The sequence below is a fragment of the Gasterosteus aculeatus genome, chromosome 2 (genome assembly GCF_964276395.1).
Source record: "Gasterosteus aculeatus chromosome 2, fGasAcu3.hap1.1, whole genome shotgun sequence".
In the NCBI taxonomy this organism is placed as follows: Eukaryota; Metazoa; Chordata; class Actinopteri; order Perciformes; family Gasterosteidae; genus Gasterosteus; species Gasterosteus aculeatus.
Genome location: NC_135689.1, coordinates 4802454 through 4814681, shown reverse-complemented (window position 1 = coordinate 4814681; position 12228 = coordinate 4802454). Strand labels below are relative to the sequence as shown.

General features: G+C 43.1%; 1 protein-coding gene across 3 annotated transcripts in view; it reads right to left on the bottom strand.

Annotated features, from left to right (window-relative positions):
- LOC120829373 (metabotropic glutamate receptor 4) overlaps positions 1–12228 on the bottom strand; it is a 122158-nt gene that overhangs the window by 38110 nt on the left and 71820 nt on the right. For all 3 annotated transcript variants that reach the window (XM_078087156.1, XM_040193409.2, XM_078087150.1), the window contains exon 3: positions 2347–2563. In XM_078087156.1, coding sequence (XP_077943282.1) covers positions 2347–2563 — 217 coding nt within the window. The remainder of the gene's footprint in view (positions 1–2346; positions 2564–12228) is intronic.

The window sequence follows — 12228 nt, the reverse complement described above, 5'->3', positions numbered from 1 at the left end:
TTTTTCTATTTAATTCACCAACTAAATGTACATAGATTTAATCCAGTTTCAACAAACGCAAAGCTGCCATTCAAAGCTAAAAACCCATTTAGCACACAGTGAAAACAGGAGCAGTGTGACATTAGGTGGGCGAGACTGCTGCTCAGCACGGCCTTCGGCTGCTTAATGAGATGGAACGCTTTGGCCGGTTCTGATCCGGCTGTTTTATTATGTGAGCAGACAACCGCACAACCCATTTAGCGGCCAAATACCTGTGGCTTTGGTTTTGACGGAGCCGCCTGCTCGTCCTCAGCGTCTCTGTCGTGTAATCGATCAAAGTCGGAATGAGTGGAAGGGACCCGGGAATCGCAGCGTGCAGAAGACACGACGCGCGCGGATGTTTGGAAAACGATCGCTCTGACAGATTTAAAGGAGCCGCAGGCCTGAAGACTCGACATATATTTTTCTAAATGTTTGCCATCGCGAGGAGGCCGGCCGCGACAAAACCCGACGCCCGAAGGCCCCCCGGGGGACGGGGGACGGGGGGCGGGGGGCGAAGCAAAGATTCAATGCAGACGTCATCGAGGTCTCGCTGTGTGGTTGGATGAGGAAGAGGGAACGAATAGTTCATGGATGATCAACTACCGCTCATGTTGTATGTCCGTTCCAACCTCTAAATCGGAGTGGTCCTGTGTGAGTAATAATAATAAGCCTGATGCCCCATCACGTGCCAATAAGGACAGCGATTACCGTCACTGCGTGGTTACGGCTGCTGCGGGCGTTTGCATTTACTTCAGCTTGTCAAATGTTAACTCGGGGGGGGTTTGCATTTCAGACTTTTGATGGTGAGTTGACAGATATTTAAACCAATTCTAAGGCGTGTGGGGGTTCAGATGTGACTTCAAAGGGCTGAATGGCTGAAGAGCATCAGCTCTAAAGCTCATGACTCTTACGTTTCATCTTATTGTACACTATATGACACTGTCCCACTGCTGGTTACCCCTATTTAATCCTAAATCCGAAGGCAAAACATAACTATACTACTTTAATTATACACATTGTATTATACACTTTATGGCATAATGGTTCCTGTTTGGATGTTTTTACATCTGGCTTGTTTACACTTTCACTGGTTTTCATCTGGAGCCACAGACTCAATTATTTGAGTTTAACCTTTCAGACACATCTGTATATTACGGCATTTTACACCATTAAAGCAAAGATTTCAACAGATTTCAACAGAAAAAAAAGCTCCAATCATATTGAAACTGTCATGCTGGGCCCTGAGTCCCTCACTACATGGGCTGTTAGGCAAACGGACAAACTGGTCTCTCTCTCTCTCTCCCTCTCTCTCCCTCTCTGCAACAGTCTCCACGACGACCGTTGATGGGCTGCAGCTTCGAGCTGGCAGGAAGGAAAGGGACGCGATGGCACAGAGAGTACTGGACACGTCGGTAGCGATTACACTCCGGTCCACAAAGGGTCAGGGGTCGGGACTGAGCGTGCGCCCGGTGCTCCCCGCGATAAACTGAGTGTATTCCCAGCAGTGCACGGTGCCATCTCCTCGTAGTGCTCGGGGGTCTGCTCTCTGCAGCCCCACCTTCACACTGTCAACGCTACGGAGCATCGCCAAATACGTCCCTGAAGAGACGAGCAAAGTCACATTTCATGGAAAGGCTGAAGAGGGCTTCAGGTTAACCACATGACTATTGTTTGAACAAGCATAATAAATACATTTTCAATGCAGTCCACAGGCCCTGTGCCTGTAAAATATATTTATTGACCATTATTGACCTCTAAAGTAAATAAAAAGAACTTGTCTGCTGGCACAAGGGGAGCCGGGACAGGAGTGAAATGCGATTAGCTGCACACACGTTGCACAACAGAGTTGTTTACTCATTCCTCTGCTGTGGCGGACTCGACGTTCTCCGGGACGGAGAGAACAAGTGACTTCTGTTTCCCTAGTTGCTGATGCAAAAAGAAAAAACAGCCCTGTGTTGCGTGTGGTTGTCAGAGCAGTTCCTCTCACGTGCCCTAGAACATCGCTGCATTGTGGTCAATGGAATTGTGGAGAGACTAAAAACGTGATCTGGTTAATATTCAATTCCTTTTTCAGCCAAGTGAGCTATTGCATCATATTTAGTTCATCCAATCTACGTCATGGTTCAAATTTAAACAGGATCCCTCTGCAACCAAAAAGCAACATTATCATCAGGTCCAATGTACCACCAACCTAAATAATTAACATTTCCCGGATGAATCGATGTGTTTATATGCTCCGCCTGCGGATGTTTTCAGATCTCCACAGCGGGAAGCCCTCCGGCATCCGTCCAAACAGACTCTAGGGCGCTCGGAGAAAAGACTCACCGTCCTCTCGGGACTTCTGAATGAACGCGTCAACGCCGCTTTCGCCGTAGTTCCCCTCGGAGGCCACCGTGGAGACGTAGTTCCAGCGCATGGCTTTGACGATGTCCACCATGGCCTGGGCCTGGTAGGTGTCCGGGGGCACCACCCGGGAGAAGAAGTCGTAGCGGGTGTTATCGCTCAGTTCCGGAGCTGTGGAGGCGTAGCTCACCTGAGGGATCTACGGGAGAGGAGGAGAGAGGCACAGTTACTTTGTGTGAGTGACGAACACCTTCGGTTCCTTGCAGCGTCCCGTACAAACGCATGACTGTAATACGACAGCTAACATCTGCTGATGGTTGTCCCCCCCCCACCCCCCCTCTGCTGCTTTAAATAGTCCTGACGAGGCTCAGCTGAAGCACACTTTCCCCTCCAGTCGAAGCCACACTAAGCTGCTGTGTGACTTTTAAAGAACGTGATGATTTGCCTTGGAGCTTCATTAATACCCTGCGTTCTAGTCACAAATCACAGAGCCTTTATTGTTTAACGTCAAAGGCTACATAAATAGGATTATTGTGTTTTCCGCAACTGGTCCTGATAGAAGAGCAGGAAGTGAGGCTTATTGGAGGGATCGCAACAGCGTTGGATAATCTCGATGTGGTTATCGATTGATATTATCCTACATTTCTTTAAGAAATGCATTGAGATGTTAAAACGGCTTTGCTGATGTTTGGAAGCAGCTCCTGAATGTCGCAGGAGACTTTTCCCACAATGAGCAGGTTTTATTTTTGTGACTTGAAATACCTGCACCTTACTGGTTGACTCCTTCAGAGGGAAAGTGGTTTTAGTCGCTATCGAATCTCAATTTTTTTGCTCGCTCAAGTAATTTCAGACTTATGGCCATCGTATATCCTGTGATCTTCATATGGCTTCGGCACTGCACCGTTTAGAAGTAAACTGACTAGATTTTATGACTTTCAATAATGTATTTAATGCTCTAAGTTTAAATGTGGACATAGATTTCCTGCTGGTGAATCTTTCCTCACTCTCCAGGGTTGATGGAGAAGGAGTCTGCTGAGGCCTCTTTAAACCAGAACAGAGCTGGTTTAAATGAGCACGTCCAGCCTGGTGTTACAGCCGAGCAGCGCTGCTAAGACTCACGCCTCTTAGACGCGTCTCTATCTCAGGAATCAAGTGTCAATTTTACACTCGAATCACAAAATAATGAAAGTGAACTGAAAGAAAAGAGAAATGCTCCTTGGTATCGCATAGTTTTTGTTTAGTGGACTCCTTCAATACAATTTAAAGTGAAGCAAACACTTTTTTCAGAGAGAAATAAGGACTTTTTCATTTCATGACTCACACTTGAATAAAATGTTTCTCATCCTTTCCTAATGCTGTTTGTCACGGTATATTTTCACCTTTTGAGCATCCCGACTGAGATGAGGGGGGGTGGGCATAGATACTCTGTTTAAGAGACTGAAATGCACTTTGAAATCAATGAATGAACAAATGTTCTGATATGGTGAAAGGTGTATAGTCACCTGACCTCTCCAACGCTACAGAGTAGACTTTACTAACATCGACTCCTCTCTCTGCAGAGGGGCCCGCTGTGGGCCCCCCCCCCCTTACCCTCAGTTTGCCAACTTCCCTCCCTTTTACATCTATGTTTCTCTCCCTCTTGTCACCACTAACAGCGTGAACTCGTGAATTGTTTTTTTCTTCTTGCACTCCTTTGACGTCAGGCGGGATGTGTTTTGCGAAGGTGTTAATAATGTCTCTTTTTAGACGGCTTCACTGTTCTAAAGCACCCGGCAGCTCAGTAACACATGCTTGTTTTGCACCTTTAATTTATTCCTCTTAGATATGGTTATATTTAGTAATTTTGCAAAGTGTATAGAGCCGGAAAGGACTCCGGCAGCTATTTTCTGTGCCAACCAGCTGCATGATTGGAACTCGTCCGTTATCACCGTGGGTTACAGTGGCTGTTCCAAATTATACCAGTTTCTGCATTCTTGTAGTTTTGTACCTTGAAAATGGCTTTTTGGAAAATCTTTTGTCAGCAAAATGAAGCAATGCGCGATACGTATCTAAGTAAGTGTGTTTTCCCCTGATTTGAAAATCTCTCCCTCCCTCGGAGAGACTCCCTCTCTCTGGTTCGTGGTGTTTTTAATGCCGCTGCTGTCATGTACCGTGGCGACGCCGTGACCCGTCGAGCCCCGTATCTACCAAATAAGCGAGGGTTTGCGGTGGAGTTTTTTTTTTACCTGAGAGATTTTCCACGGCTGCGACAATCACACAATTTCAGCTTCCTGTCCCCAAAGCGGGACAGGCAGAGCTTATCGTGTGTTTTTGCTGGCGAGATTTTCCCGCTCACTGGACTACGGCGATAGTGCTTCCTCTGATGGAACGCAGTCACTCCGTTTGCGTCAAGAATTCGATTCCTCAGCAAAGGCCTCTCGCTGATCCCGCCGCAGAGAATGAAAGGAGGCCGGGATTGGGAGGAAATGTTCCTGTGATGTGTGTTGTTCTTCGGGAACCCCTTTACTTCATCCAGAGTGTAACCATTCACTACGTCACACCCCCTTCAAGATTATAGAACTTCTTAAATCACACCAACCGTATCAATGTAATTGCTAATGGGCTTGGGAAATGTGCTTAATTGCTGTAATGTGAGTTTCAAGCAAATTGATGATGCAGATTTGACGTTGAAATTGCTTGCTCTAAATAACTGTGGCTTTTAAAAAAATTCAATGAGCTCATTTGGCAACATGTCAATGCGAGAGTAATGATGCTCATTACAAGTGTACAGAAATATTGTACATCTGTACTGTTTGCTGTGGGGGAAAAAAAATCCAAAGCTTTAGTCAAGCTCATGAAACAGTCCGCTAAATACTTCCTGCAAGTATGTTAAGAGCAGCATCTATTCTATCATCTATAAAAAACAAACCGGAAGTTTTGAGTGGATTGACTGTAATTTGTTCAGAGGAGACTGAATTCAGAGTGAAGTTCTACATTCATTACGTGGTGCACAATTCAGTTCGAAAGAAGTTAGTCTTTTGGTGTTTAAAGGGGCTTGTGTAGCCGTGGTTTTCTACGGAAATATCTAGAGAAAGTAGAGAGAGAAGAATGAAGATGTGGATGAAGAGATGATCAGTGGGAGGAAGCACTGGGCCCTGATGTGATGAAGACTGGAGGGGAATGCGGAGGAGGAAGTTCGCATCCATTTGTACAAAAATGACAACTGACAAAGGAAAACTTTTTTTTTTTTTAATCCTAATTTTTACCTACTCTGAAATAGGAGCTTCCCCAGCGATGAGCTAAACAATGGTGCTCCTGGCGAACTGATTGATCAAACTATGTGTTGGAGAGAATTCTTATGTGCTTTTTCTTCTTTTCAGCCAGTCGACAGTTTCAGCGTTTGCGTCGGTTAGATCATTTGTTTCTGCCTAGAAAAAAAAAGGTTTGTGACTAACTGCAGAAGCAATCTGCTGAGTCACGGAGTGCATTGAGCTCTTTTGCCCCATTGTTACTGCGATCAATATGGTGTGACTAAAGTGAACAATTGCAAGCCCCACACAGATGATCCGACCTCTGTCCCTGCAAGGTTTCACCATGGCTAACTTCATATTTCACAACATTCCCTGCACAGCACCCTCTAATATCCCCTCTACCAATAAAAAGCTTTTTGTAGTATGAAACTCTCGGATAAACAATACAAAATAGGTGAAATACTGCAAATATTTTGCATCTAAACTATTCTTTCTGGCTGCGATGGAAATTTGCGACAGCAGCAGCTGCCCCATTTTTCATAAAAGGTTTGAATGAGATCTACGCAGGCGGAGGAATTGCTTTGAACTCATTTATGGAGTTTCCTTTCGACAAAATGCTGCTAGTGAATTTGAGTTCCCTCTGGTACACAGTTCAGCGGTTTCTATGTCTCGGGCTCTTATTGTGAAAGGTGAGAATGGAAGGAGGGCCTTTTGTTGAAGGTTAACAAAGGAGTGAGAAGGGTAGATAGATGTATATTTTGCTTTCTTCGCCGCGCCATTTCGGCAAAGACAACAAATAAACCTCCATCCAAATTTTATTATTTAAGCATCAATGCCACTCACTGACTGCAATCCGTCACGTGGTTATGAATCAATAACCAGCCTTAGTACAGGATGTAATCCCTGATTCATTGTGTCAGACCGCGTCTATCACGGTCATATAAAACTACTCTATTAACCGATAACTTCACAGGGCAGCGAGTGTCCCTAAATAAAAAGAATTGTGTGTCTTCTTACTCATTTTTATATCAACTCTATGTAATAAAGTATATTCTTGTCTAATATTGTAATTTTTAAAATGTAATTTAATTCATTTTTACAAAGAACAACCCGAAGGCTTATCTGTGCTTTTTTTCGACCTTCCCCCTTGACAAAAGTGCTGCGCCGCTCTACTTTCTACTACAACTTCTTTTGGACGAGTGAACCGATCGCAGGCTTCATCTCCCTGGCAGCTGACGGAGTAAAGAACATTCTCTACAACTAATAGTCCCAAAACTGTGTATTAGATGATCTCCGACATGAAGGCAACTACACGATGCTGAGTTGCATATTGGAGATATTCCATCCACGCAGCTGTTTTGAAGAGCGTAGAGGGTAAAATGTGAAAAAGCACATGAATGCTGTCGGTAGATTGAAGTTCAGTGCTCGCTGATGTGCAAGAGAGAGAGAGAAAGCGCATAATGCAGCATGAGCTCTCACTCAAGTGGCTGCTCTGTTACGGACAAGGACTCAAATAGTTGTTACTCTTTAAAACCAGAGAGTGTGCGACGTCGCTCAGATTTTTTTTTGCAATGTAAGCGCACTTTTGAGTGTCCCTTTGACCAGTTGACAGTCCGAATGACTTTCGATGACCGTTTGATGGACCTCAAGCCGGAGTGTCACCACTTTACTGCCAAAGATTGGACTGAACTCGCTTTGGATCCATATAAATAATGAATAAAATATCACTGCTTTGCCATTTTAAAAAATCATCATAATTTGCAAACTCAACATTTGAGGAAGCTGAGGGGTACATTTTTCAATTTTCCGTGTATTCAGAAGACTTTAAAGGCCCCACGGAAAGTGTGACATTACTGGCAACAAATGCATGTATGTCTCTCAATGGGATGGAAGCAAAGCAGAGACATTAAGGGCTGTGTTCCAACAGGTTGACACCGACACGTCCAATATCCCTCCCTCCTGCTCTTTATGCTTACTGTCCACCATGGGACTAAACATGAGTAAAAGTGATTGAATAAAACCAGCCCACCTGAGTGGCAGCAGCATTCTGAATTCCTAAATGTATCAATAAGCGCTGAGTGCGATGTGTCGCATTACTACGAGCCGCTTCCCTCTCCTCACACGGCTCTTGGCTGGCGGGTTGTTTGGATCCATAAGTGTGACAGCTATGTTTACAGGGTTCTGGTAATGGCAGATGTTCCCATGTGCTCTCTGTTAAATACGGACTTGTGAGTCTTCTGCCAAGCTGAACGGTGAGGGATTCAGTCAACATATTTTTTAGAGACGTTCAAGTTTGGTAGAAAATGCTCAACATCCTTTTCACATTTCTGCTTAAATTATAAATTTGCTCTCACTGCTTTTATCACCACCCTGTTACATCTATTTCCTAGTTCTCTTTGTTGTGTAAAGTATGAGCTATTTAAAGCTTTATTGTCCATTAGAAAAGGACTCTGTATTCACCTGGTGGTTAATTTGTGGGCTAAATTAACCACTGCAATAAAATTAGGCTCATGCGACTCTTTGTCACGCCCAGTGGCAAGTTACTGAAAATGAGTATTTAGTTACAGTTACTAGTTACTTCCTTTAAAGGTAATTGAATTACTTACCAGTTACTGTGTATCAAAAGTAATTAGTTACTCTGGAAAGTAACTTTTAATTTACTTTTATGTCTGCTTTTTAAATGTAATGAATATAAATAGTACTGAACAGTCAAACACAATAAAGATATTTTTTAGACCTATTTATTGTAATCAACAGGGCAACAGGCCTTCAAATCAAGCAATAGTACAAAAGTCCTTTTTAATACTTAACTTAATACAAAATAACTTTCAGGCATTTGCCTGAAGGCAACGGACTCGACAGTTGACAGGATGCATCTCATCTTCAACATAGCGAGCGATCAATCTATTCAGCTCTGCCCGGTTTATCGGCTGCACTGCGGTCCGTGTGAAGTGGAGCCGTGGTTGTTTGCGTGGAGCGGCGCCTGCAGCATCCGCGGGCCCGCGCTCCTGCGTCATGAGCGGCGCGATGCTGTTTATGTGCACGTACGGCGACTATTCTGTGACACACAACGTTTGGTGGCCACAACTATTTTGTGCTGACAGGCAGCTATTGACTTACTATTTGCCGGCCCTCCGCTTCGCGTCACAAAAGAGAGTAACAAACTCATTTCAATTTCAGTAATTGTAACTGTGTTAATTTATTTAAAAAAATACTTCGTTACATGCTCGTTACCGCTAAAAGTAGTGGAATTACAGTAATCGTTACTTTGTAACCCGTTACTCCCAACACTAGTCACGTCGCAGTTCCATCCCCAACTTCTGCAGTGAGTTGCGGCAAATGAGCATCAAATATGTATTTAAAACCGGCTTTGACTATGACGGAGGAACCAAAAAGGTAAACCGAGTGCACTTATTTTACGCTTTCCCACTGTCACGGACTACACGCCTCACATTTCAGACACAAGTTGCTACTTGTCATCAGGTTTCAGTGTCTCACTGCAGAGCTCTCGGGCGTGAGGACAAGAGGACAAAGGGACCAAGAGGAGCATGGGATCTGGTTTGAGTCTAGTTGATTAATTGGGTGATGTGTGATCCTGTGAAAATATGGGACTGTTGGGAAAGCCCAGGATGTGATATGACCCACACACCCAGGTTGTTTGTTATGTTGTATAGCGCGCGCGCACACACACACACACACACAGCAAACACAGTGCCACACAGTATCCTGCAGCCATTTCTATTTTGTTCAGGTTTGCATAAACATTTGTATCTCTGCAAAAAAGACAACAGACACCCTTTCCCCCCTATTCTCGCATGGGCGGACTGTTCCATTCCATTTCAAACCTTTTGTCAAAAAATAGGTAGCTCATTTTTTATACTTTGTCTCAGCAAAAAGAAAAGAAAAGAAAAATGTTGCGGCTGGATTAAATCTTTGGTGTGCCCAGGCACTTATTGTTGGTGCCGTATATCCAGAGCCGCTCGATGCTGCTCCTTCACCGGGCTGTTGTTCCTTTTCTTAAGCTGTGGCAATCATTAATTTGGACACTGGCAACTGTGATTTATTATCTCATTACACATTGAATTATCACTGGCGTTGAACATGCAAATGATCCCAGCTAAAGGTTGAGAATGTTTTGAAGATTTGACCAAAGTGGCATTTTTGATAAATTAATCACCGCTTTAACAATAATGTACTTGTTTACCAGAAAAGTTGAAAGGAACTTGTAATTAATGCTCATGTTTGACTGATCCTCCTGGTTATATTTAATTACTATTAAAATATATTAAACTGACCAGAGAGCTAGTAACGTTAGCAGCACCGCTAACGAAACATTCCGTTCCATTCTGTTTCCCTTATGAGACGTTCAGGCTCTGCTCAGTGAAAATGAGTTTTGGGTAAATTATAACTTTGCCATGATGTGGTCACATGCTAAACAGCTTGAATTTATCAGTTTCTTTGAAGGAGATGTTCTCACAACGTCAATAGATGTTTTATAAGCTCTAAAAAGCTTATAAAACATCTTTCAAACTATTAATGACAACATTTTTTTGAACCCAGTGAAACATAATCTTTTATTTCCATATGAATTAAATAGTGCTTTAAGATGGTGATGAAGAATACAGATAACTATAACAAAGTAAAATGAATAAAGGATTTTAGGGACAAATGGAGCCGTGAAGAGAAGTTAATCAAAAAAAGGAATATAGATCTTCCATTATGGATCAACAATTCTATTTACTCCCCTCTTTATTATATGCTGATCGGATCAGAGCCGTGAGTTAGAGACCACACAAAAACAAGTTGCGTGTGTACTCAGCGTTGACAGAAGAAGCTATCTTTGTTTTGAGTGATAGTTTTATCGAAGAGGCCACGGCTCTAACAAGCCTCTCTCGTATCAGAGCTCTGGGAGATTCACAGCTGATAATTGATTAAAGTGAAATGTCTGAAGGAGTCAGCGGTTAACAAAATGGTTATCTCTTTGGCATTCATCGTCCCTGAGCTGGTACCCTCCTCTTCTCCTCTCCCAGAGCGACACACATGTTCTACTGCATTGGTTCTAAGACATCAGTGAAGGGAAATAAGGGGGAAACTGCCGACAGTGCCTTGGGATATGAATGGATTTAATATTACCGGGGAATATTCTAAAAGAGTCTTGCACGCTTTGTCAGATTCAGTTAGTCATCGATCCGGGCCAATCTTAAAAGTGTCTTCAACATCATGATGTCATTGGTCCCCAACCCATCCACGGTATATCGGGCTGCTGCTGCTGTTTCTGCATGCAAATCATAAATTCTTTGAAAATTCTTTTACATCAAATGTATTGCAATGCTTCACCCCAATGAGCACTGCCAGTTGTGTTTGATAGAGCCGCGCCAGAAGCAGCCAGGCGCTGAACAACGACGCTGCAGCAGAGCCCCCCCCCCTCCAGGCCCTTTCACAGTTTCTTTGTATAATTACATGCATGATTCATTCTTCTGTGTCACTGATTTATGACCCAAGCCAGTTCATTACATTTTTGCATTGCTTTGCTGGCAGTAGCCAGAGTCAAGCAGAAACACGTGTTGACGGACGGCGGTTTTATCGGTAGATCTGGTGATAATGGGCAGAGGGGATGGAGCGAATTAAAAATAATGAGTTCACATCAAATCACATTTTCCTGAACATAAACCGTAACCTGATGGGAAATAGCATATTTAGAATAATAATAAATGATTTACTCATTTACAACTAGCTTCACTTCCTCCTGCATACTAACCGTGAAATTCATTCTAAATTATACCATTTCTGTGTTGGAGCAGTAGCAGGAAATATGTTTTGTAGTCCATCCCGACTCCACGACAAACACTATTTTTCTTAATAGCCAGTTTTCCAATAGTTGGATCCATCCATAGAAGAAAATACGTTTTTAGAGCGAAAGAAAACACTTTTGGTCGCAAATAGCTAGTAGCTGCACATGTTATTTTTAGTCCTTTGGTTTACATACTGAAAGATCTCTACAGCTCCTGGATGGATTTTTGTCAAACGTGACAGTCATACAGTATCTATGGTACCCAGATGATTATTGCTAATGACGGTCCTCTGACTTTTGATTTAGGGCATCGTTGGGTCAGAGTTCAATCTTTGAGTTAATACTAGATATGACTAGATATTTTCTTTACATGATTTGATTCAAACGACTTGATTTAATGGGATGTTGAAAGCAGCTTAGAGCCAGTAATAAGTCCCTCCACAAGTCATATCGCCTTGCAGACATCACTTACATTACTTTTCATAAATCATCCTAATTGGGCTTTGATTTAGTTCTCCCAATATTCATTATTACTGGGCGGAGTAGGTCACTGCAATCACGCTGAATGCCAATATAATAAACTCATTTTTAACAGCCCATTTGTAGAACCTCAAATGACGTGTGAGTGTCATCCCGTAGTAGTGTTTTTAAAATACACTGGCAGACAGCTGCAAAATACACTACACATGATTCCATCTGTTAATATGAAGGCCTGGACTCCATGAATAAATCACAACCCTGTCCTGTATTAAGCGACAGCATTCGTGTAATCTAGAGGAGATAAAGACATCACCATCCGAAGTGACTGGAATTCTGATGCGTCTCCCCTGCAGGAGGCCCTCG